Below are 9,348 nucleotides of genomic sequence, written 5' to 3'. Positions count from 1 at the left end.
TAATGGTATCATTGTAAATCAGAAAACACACAGTAACTGCAGCTCTACCCTGATCTCTGACGTGTTTCCTGTTTGAAACCACTGAAATTGCTGCACAGAAAGCTGACACTTCATTTATGATTAGTTGTGATAAACAGGCCATATACAATGCTGGGAATCATTCTGTGCCTCCTTTGTAATGTCTTTTTAATTTTTTTAAATATATTTTCACGCTTAAGTGTTTCGCATCATCAACACAATTTTAATATTTGACACAGATAACTCGAATAGATATAAAACGCAGTTTTTAAATGATGATTTAAAACAAAGTACTGTTTATACACTTATCATCAGTATGTGTATCACAGTGCAACACAAAGTCACATCAAGGGTATCAGTCTCTCCAAGTAAGTTGTGAATTCATTTCACCTGCTTTGGTGAAGATGAAAGTGACAACAACTACACTAGAGACGAAACAACAGGTCAATCTTCAAAAGAAATAGTTTAGCAGGTGATAGTCAGAGACTATAACCACAGATTTTTCTCTAGTTAAGTTTTTTGCTGGTGGCCTTAACTGGTAGATTAGGACAGTACCTTTAGGCTATTGAGGTTTTGTGTTCTCGCCGCAGATGAATTCAGTGAAACCAGTGTCATAGATCCCATTTAAAAAAGTGTTTCCCCGCCCTGGTTTCCAAAGCCACACACCTAGTAGCCAATTCACAGATAAAGGTGAAGTGTATTGCTACTGCGAACGTACCAAAACTGAACCAAAACCCCAGGGTGAACCAAGTTCAAAATAACAAACAAAAAATCTATCCCAAAAAAGTGCTACCTGAACAATAAGCAGAGCTATTTTCCAATACTATATATAAATGTGTGTCAGAACACACGCACAAGAAAAAACACTATGAATTTGGCGGTGGAAGACGGGCCTGCTGCTGCTTGATGCTGCCAGAGTTTCTGAGGTGGCTAAGTTGGCAGTGGGGTCCAATCAGCAGATGCCATGTTCAAGCCAACCCCAAACAGCCCACTTAATCAGAAAAAGGACTCTTAAAGGTACAGAACACACATGTAAACTACAGTCCAGACATATGGATTTAGTGGTCATAATTCATATTTATAGGATTTATGACCGAAATACTGCCAGGGCCATTACACCAGGGCTTCTGCTGAGCTCAAAGGTCAATACGAGGCTGAACTCAATACAAACACACTGCCACACACACAGAGTGGCCACTTTGCAGATTTCTCAGGTTTGCCAAAATGTATTATTTTACTGACACCTATAATAACATTGCAGGCCTTCCTCATTCCCCTCATCAGTTGGAAAATTGAAAACCAAGTAATATTGGCTAGCTATCACACAGTTAAAATAAATACAGCCTCCATCCCCACTGTCAGATAATGGTGATGATAATGGCACTGAGCACTACAGAAGTAAGGTTTATATCTTTTGTTTCTGCGGAGTCTCGTGTCTCTCCACTTCACTCACTGGGTGCTGTAATGTATGCATTAAGGCGTGTTGTATCACTTCCTGTTGCTTTTCTGTTGCAACTCACAGTGCTGTCGTCTGCACTTCCACCATGTTCTGCCCAAACAGGGAACAGTTCAAAGGTCAAGCCCATAATATTCTAAGAATGTGACAACATCGCACACTCTGAATGTAAGGCGTGAACCAGCAGACAAATCAGCAAACCAACCCGGAAATACTGTTCACAAAAAAACAAAGATAAAATCAGTGAACACTACACATTTAAAGGCTAACTCCAAAAATTATCATCTGTTTAACTCTGTGTGTAAAGTTGGATTTTAAAAATACATGTTAAAACTTTAATTTTTTTAAAACATGTTTAGTACCATCTAGTGCCAGTACAGAATGTGATGTCACCAGGCTGGTTGGTTGTGGCTAACAGACTTACACTAGTTTATGTTAGGCAACTAATTATATCATGTGCAAAGGAAAGACTGATATGCAATAGACAAACAATAAGAACCACTGAAACAGACAGTTAAAGTAGACACCTTATTCTTGATTTCTTGATTAACATAAAGCTCATTGTTGCACTCAGGGACAGAACAAAAACCAACCTCTCAGACTCATTTTTAGTTTCAGCGTCCTTGTTTTCTAGTGAGTTATTGGTTCTGTCATTAGTTACATTACTTTATGTTAGTGAAGTCTATATGCCCCAACCAACCAACCTGGTGACGTCACACTATACTGGCTAAAGATGGTACTCTAAAATCTTATATTTCTGAAAACCAGCTTTACAGACAGAGTAAAACCTATGACACTTTATGAGAGCAGGCCTCAATGGTGGTAAATGGTGTAAATTAGCCTTGGGGTTTTTTCTCTATTTTTGTTGGGCCTTTGCCCTGGAATACAAAGCCCTTTCAAGCTTATGATTTGGCACTATAGAAATAATACTGAACTGAATTAAAAAAATAAATAAAAGTAATTTAAATCCATCCATCCATCCATTCGCTTCTGCTTCTGCTTTTCAGGGTCGCGGGGGGCGCTGGAGCTTATCCCAGATGTCATAGGGCGAGAGGCGGGGTACACCCTGGACAGGTCGCCAGCCTGTCGAAGGGCTAACACATAGAGACATAGACAACCATTCGCGCTCACATTCACACACAGATTCACACCTATGGGCAATTTAGATTAATCAATTAACCTATCCCCACTAACTGCTAGTCAAAATTTACAACAGTGCATATTGGACTGTGCATACTGGACTTCCTGACCAACCGCCCCCAACATGTCCGGCTGGATAACCGCTGCTCATCTACCATCACAATGAACACCGGTGTACCACAAGGCTGTGTGATGAGCCCTTTCCTCTACTCCCTCTTCACCCACGACTGCAGACCTGCTGATGGTTCCAACACCATCATTAAGTTTGCAGATGACACCACGGTGATTGGCCTCATCAGTGACAATTATGAGGCCGCCTACAGGGAGGAGGTGGATCGTCTGGCTGAGTGGTGCGACAGAAACAACCTGCTGCTTAACACCGAGAAGACCAAGGAGCTCATCGTGGACTACAGGAGGAATGCTGACCCACATCCACTCATCCACATTAAGGGGACGGCTGTGGAGCGTGTGAGCAGCTTCAAGTTCCTGGGAGTCCACATCTCCGAGGATCTCACCTGGACGACCAACTGCTCCAAGCTGGTCAAGAAGGCTCACCAGCGCCTCTTCTTCTTGAGGACTCTGAGGAAGAACCACCTGTCCTCAGACATCCTGGTGAACTTCTATCGTTGCACCATCGAGAGCATCCTGACCAACTGTATAACAGTCTGGTACGGGAACTGCTCTACCTCGGACCGGAAGGCGTTGCAGAGGGTCGTGAAAACTGCCCAGCGCATCGCCGGAGCACCACTTCCTGCCATAAAGGACATCTACAGGAAGCGGTGTCTGAAAAGGGCTGGGAAAATCATCAAAGACCCCAGTCACCCATCACATGGACTCTTCACCCTCCTGCCCTCTGGAAGGTGCTACAGGAGCCTCCGGACTAAGACCACCAGGTACCGGAACAGCTTCTTCCCCACAGCTGTCAGACTCCTGAACTCTGCCTCCTGACATCTGACCCACGTTAAACTCATGGACTGAACATACACACACCCACAATGGACAACTGTACCCTCAAACACACAATAATAACATGGACTGAACCACCACTCACAACCACTGGCACTTTATATAGCCTCTGTAGGAATTATCCACATATCTCACTTATCTTAACTGCACTACCGTATAGCTCTGTGTAAATAATCATTCTGTACATACGATAATTTTTAATCCTACAACTGTTTAGAACTTGCATAGTTCACATTTCTGTATAACTGTACTTCATACAACTCGTATGTTAGACTCGTATATTTCTAAATTCCTTTGGAAAGATAAACCCCCACATATCAGCTTAAAAACATGACAAAAGACCAAGGATATAGGACGATTAGATCTGCCTAACTTTAATCACTAGTTTTTAGCCAACAGGCTTCAGTTCATCTCCAGATTGTTTAAACACACCCTCTTAGATGAACCTTGGATAGATGTAGAACAGGCACTATGTAATAACATAGAAATTTCAGACCTACCATTTATCAGCTCAAACATCAAATGACATGAATGTTTTAAAAGCATCAATAGCAGCTCTTCTCTGACAGCATGGTGGGAGTTTCTAAAAATGACATGCAAACGTACACCTATCTGGAACAACCCTGACATATTACAAAACAATAATATGATAAACTTTCCAGATTGGAGTTGCAAAGGAATTAAATACTTGGAACATATATTGGAAGGAACAGACTTTATTTTGTTTGACAGACTAGTTACACAATACGGGATCAACAAGAAACGATTTTTGGAATATCAACAAATTAAATCCATAGTAAAAAAAGAAATTCAATCCCAGTGAAGCTGAATTACAAACACCACCAAGTGTGGTACAATTTTTTAGTCTAAAACCCCCCAAATTATTGCCTAAAATATACAGAACACGTTCTAAAATGGATGAATCAATATCCCTTCCTATTGCAAAATGGGAAGCAGATTTATCGATCAGCTTAGACCCAAACCTTTGGTCTCAGATATACTTAAAAACCTTTCAGTGGATCAGAAATCCCAGTTTGCAATTAATACAATGCAAAATATTACACAGAGTGCACTATACTGGTCATAGGATGTCCAAGATGGGCTATACGCCTTCCAACAACTGCTCACATTGCACAGCAAATACACCGGACAATTACATCCACGCTCTTTGGTTCCGTCCACCAGTTCAAAAGTTTTGGCGTGAGATATGTGAAGACTTATCAAAGTGTCTGAAATTTAACAGTCCTCTGGCCTCTGGGCCTGAAGCTCGGTCCTCTCTGGCACAGCTGGCTGCCGGCAGAGCCCGCGGGCACGCCACTGCAACCCCCTCTGGCCTCTGCTCCGTAGGTCCTGGGTGACCTCTCGTTTGGGGCTCTACTCAGCTCTTCCCAGGAGGGTGGCACGGTTCCCCCCCTTTTGGTGGTCCTCCTCGGTCCTCGTACTCTGGGGCCTCTAGATATCTGGGGCCTGGATCTCCTCCATACCTGCTTCATGCCCTGGAGGACGGGGCTGTGGCTCCCCACACTCCCTAGCAGATCGTTACATGGAGAAACCTTTGGAATACAAGCGTGCTGATCCACACAGGTGTGCACACAGGTGTACACACGGGTGTTCACAGACGCGGACTACACCTTTGTTGGCTGCTGCCTCAAAGCACATTGTGCGCTGTCTATCTTGCGTGCTGCACAATATCGTTTAGTATTTAGTATCTACTGTTATCTACTGCTAGCTAGTTTATTGTGATGGTGCTGTTTTTATTATGTTGCTCTTTTTTTGGTTTTGCTTTCTTCTTCTTCTTTCTTCTGTTTTTTTTCTCCATACAGGTGATCCAGGTGTTTTGTTTGTTTTTCTTTCTTTCCTCCCCCCTTTCTCACCGTCTCTTCTTCCCTCTGGTTTTCTTTCTCTCCCTCTCTTTCTTTCATTCTTTCTCTCTGTCCTATCCCCCAGTCATGTCTGTCCCATTTGTAAAATAAATACATAATTATAATAAAGGTCAATCAAATGGACCAATATGGCAAGGCCATGATGAAAATAAATAAATCCACTTCGCATCTTTCTTGGCCTTAAGACAACAATTCTGATGGCAAAAGATCCAAACAGGACACACAAAAAAAATGATTTGGCATGTTCTTAACAGCGTTTGACTTCGTTTTTTGCATTTATTTGCGGACAGAGATATTTTTTCAATACTGCACATGTGGACAGGATGAAAACACCCATGTAATTTATTCTAGCTAAAACAGCCATTGTACTAATAGCCATAAGATAGAAATATAAACATCAATGATGTCTGTGTAGGTGTCTGTTTTAATTTTGAAAAATGTTGAACTTTTCCTCACAGCTCACTGGTTTGACTCGTTGCTGTTGATTGGAGGATGATAAGCTGTTGCTCAGTGTTTTCATTCTCCTCCTTTGATTGTTGAATATTGACATGTGCTCTCAGCGATGCTGTCTTCTGGCTCAACTGGGCCCGAAAAGCCTTACAGAGAAAAAAGTAAACAACAGGATCCACGCAGATGTTGAAAACTGACACTAAGGTAGCCACCTCCTTCAAGTAGTATAACACCTGACCAACAAAGCCCTTGCTGCATAGAAAAGTAAAAGGAAGGCGAACCAGGTGATGGGGAACAAAACAAATACAGAAGATGCTGACCAGCGCTAACATGTTCCTGCGAGACTTCAGGAGCTTCTCGCAGCCAGAGGAGGCCAGCTGCCTCTGCTGTACCAGCAACACCCTGCGGGAGATGCTGTAGTAGAAGAAGACCAGGGATATGAAGACCAACAGGAAGATGCTAATGCAGCCAGCATGGAGTGTTTTGTGGAGCACACTGCCGAATTCACTAAAGAAGGCACTGCAGCAACCAGGACCTGCAGATACATGTGGCTGAGTGATCAAAAGCAGGATGTTGTAGATAACTGTGGGAGCCAGCAGAATCAACCAGGTGATTAGGGAAATCTTGCGGGCTGCTTGTATTGTTTGGAGGAAGTGAGTCCTATAAGGATGGACAATCTTCAGATACCTGAGGAAAGAAGAGAAAGGAAGCAGTACTTCACTAAGCAGTAATAGTTCTGCTAAATCTACAAAAGTCATTGAGACTAAAAGACACCACCATTCTCTATTCAGGAGTGCAGGATTTGTAGTCGACCCATTAATATAGTTTTGAAATTGACATCAACTGCATTCGGAAATCCTTACCTGTTAACAGCGATGTACCCCATGAATATGATGCTGGCGTACATGTTAAGGAAGATGGCAGAAGCTCCAAAGGTGCAGTAGAGTCTCTGAATGGGAACAGAATTCCTGGCATAGTGGACGATACGGAGCGGTAGAAAGAGGCAGAGCAGGAAGTCAGCAGCTGTCAGGTTCTTCAGGTAGACCATTAAGCTACTAGATGCTTGCTGTTGAAAGTATAACTTCATGATGAAGCAATTGAGAAGTAAACCCACCTAAGCAGGACATAGACAATGGAAGAAACATTACCTTGGTACATGCACTGTGATCCTTAAACCCATTTCTAACAGAGCATAGTCTGAAGATTTGAAACTTACCAGAAAGACCATGCTGTAGACCAGTATAAAGAAAGTGCTGACTGACGTATCGATCATAACACAGGTCTGGTTTGAAGTGATGTTGTTTGAGTCGGCCATGTTTCTGAAGGTAAAAAAAAATACAAATTCAAAGTTAGCTTTATTGTCAAAGACCATATTTACAGTCATACACAGGAATTTGAAATTGCAATGCTCCCATGGCCCTCGGTGTACAGTAAAACAATAGATAGATAAAAAGATTAAGATTAAATAGGAGTCTTAAATACACCATCTTCATTAAAATACTTCATAATTTCTTAGTTTGTTTTGTTAAATCAGAGTTAAACCAATGTTATTAAATTCTGATAAGTGCTAAAATCCACCATATTTGTCTTTTTAAACAGCACTTTCCCTTCTGGTGGAGTTTACTGACAGTTTACCTAAATTCAATTCAATGCACAACAGTTATACTTGTTTTTTACATGATGAACAAGCCTTAAAGACAAAATTAACGCAAATGCAAATACTGTATAGGAAATTGCTAGTGACATCATCTGTTATTCAAACTCTTTGGAAAGAAAACAACATCAATCAAATGTAATTAAACAACCCTGAAGTTGTTGATAGTACTGCACCTGCACTGTTAAAAGCAAAGCTTAAAGCTTTACTACTCAGATAACCTCACACTGTCACAGCAGAAAAATGAAGTGGGATTATTGAATATCTAGCACTGGCTATAATGATGTACCAATCACAGTTTGTCCATTATTAACCGCGCGTTTAGGCATAACGTTTTTCATCAGTGCAGCTGGCACGAAGACATCCAGGGTGTAGACAGATTAGCCTTCTGAACAGTAGAAAAGACAGCTAAGTATTTTTGTTCCCTATGTAATGACTGATTCCAAATCTTCTTATTTATTTTGTTTTCTATTAGTAGAAATACAGCAGATTTGAGAATGAGAAACAAACAGGACTTTCCTCGGGTTAGAGGTCGTCTGTAAGCAGGAAAAGTTACTTTGGTTGTTCTCGGATGTAATAATGTCACTACAGATAAGAAAACACGTGGTTGCTGCACTTCTTCTTTGAGCTCTGACTTATTTCCTGTTTGCTGTGACTGAAAGGGGTACACAGAAAATGCAGACCCATCATGTGATTAAAGCTGCTATAAATAGTTTGCAATCACGCTGCTAAAAAACAAGCGATCATCACGTTCAATCACAAAGTTGCCACAGGCCGCTTTTATCTCTTTATCTTTGCTGACTGATATTTCACTGTTTTCACTTTTTGCTAGTGTCCGTATCACTACAGCTTTCATGAGGCAGTACCTGCAGCTGATACAGGTTGTGTTTTCTTCATAGACACAAGCACACTCTCTTACAGTGTCTGTGGTGAAAAGGTTGGTTAACTAAATGCACATGCAGTATTTGTAAGAAAAGAGCTCTTATTTGAATGATATGACTGAATATAATGGTGCGGTAAAGATTTTTCATCATTGTACTTGGCTTAGTCAGTAACAGATTTATAAACGTATAATCAGATAAGCTTTTTGAATTTGTCGGAAGTTAGCTGAGTATTTTTGTTTCCTAAATTGGGAGTAATTTAAAAATGGTCTTATTCATTCATGCCTTTATCAGTAGGAGTAAAAAATAAATGTGAGGGTGAGAAACTAACGGGACTCACCTCTGTTTCTGCAGCTTTCTGTGTGGACGAATAGTTGCTTTGGTTCTTCTAAGAAGGAATGGTGTCAGTGTAAATCAGGAAACACAACTGCTAGACATCTTGCTACACTACACTTGTTTCCTGTTTGTTACCACTGACTTATTGTTCTTTGGTTTTAGTGTCCTTATCACTACATCTAGCAGAAGACAGTACCTGCAGCCAATGTACGTTGCATGTTCTCTTCACAAATAAGACCAGAAAAACCAGTGTCACGGATCCTGAGTGTTCATTAACAATACAAGTTTATGTTAAACTACGCCAGTCTCCGCCACAGGTCACAGTGTCACTCCGGACACTTTTGGGTTGGTCTCCCATGCTTATTATTCACTCCTTTGCCATTTGAAGTTTGGACATTCCTTCTTTCAAATCAAATCACTGTTATTGTCACATTGTGTGCAAGCTTCACAAGCCAAACGTGGTGTGCAAAATACAAGAACCATAAGAATAAGTGACAGTGATGTGTCTGTGAAGTGTTCAGCAGTCTGATGGCCTGATGGAAAAAGCTGTCTCTCAGTCTGCTG

General features: G+C 41.3%; 1 protein-coding gene across 1 annotated transcript; it reads right to left on the bottom strand.

The window, feature by feature from the left end:
• Nucleotides 1-5,234: 5,234 nt before the first annotated feature.
• Nucleotides 5,235-9,089, bottom strand: LOC309703599 (P2Y purinoceptor 14-like). Its single transcript, XM_082528517.1, has 4 exons — nt 8,789-9,089; nt 7,130-7,232; nt 6,777-7,027; nt 5,235-6,600 (listed from the first exon to the last, which is right to left on the bottom strand). Exons 2-4 carry the CDS (start codon nt 7,226-7,228, stop codon nt 5,916-5,918), a joined length of 1,035 nt encoding a protein of 344 aa, XP_082384643.1. The 5' UTR covers nt 7,229-7,232; nt 8,789-9,089; the 3' UTR covers nt 5,235-5,915.
• Between the last annotated feature and the right edge of the window lie 259 nt (nt 9,090-9,348).

Source organism: Aulonocara stuartgranti (genome assembly GCF_965226115.1).
Source record: "Aulonocara stuartgranti genome assembly, chromosome: 3".
Lineage (NCBI taxonomy): Eukaryota > Metazoa > Chordata > Actinopteri > Cichliformes > Cichlidae > Aulonocara > Aulonocara stuartgranti.
The sequence above is the reverse complement of the archived record's forward strand: the minus strand, read 5'-3'. Positions and strand labels throughout refer to the sequence as shown.

What these genes read in the sequence shown, in the direction of transcription:
- LOC309703599 (XM_082528517.1), bottom strand. Translation starts at nt 7,228, where the DNA reads ATGGCCGACTCAAACAACATCACTTCAAACCAGACCTGTGTTATGATC. An exon ending in TCTACAGCATGGTCTTTCTG is followed by an intron (nt 7,028 to 7,129) that starts GTAAGTTTCAAA and finishes TGTCCTGCTTAG; the next exon opens with GTGGGTTTACTTCTCAATTG. An exon ending in GGGTACATCGCTGTTAACAG is followed by an intron (nt 6,601 to 6,776) that starts GTAAGGATTTCC and finishes TTCTTTCCTCAG; the next exon opens with GTATCTGAAGATTGTCCATC.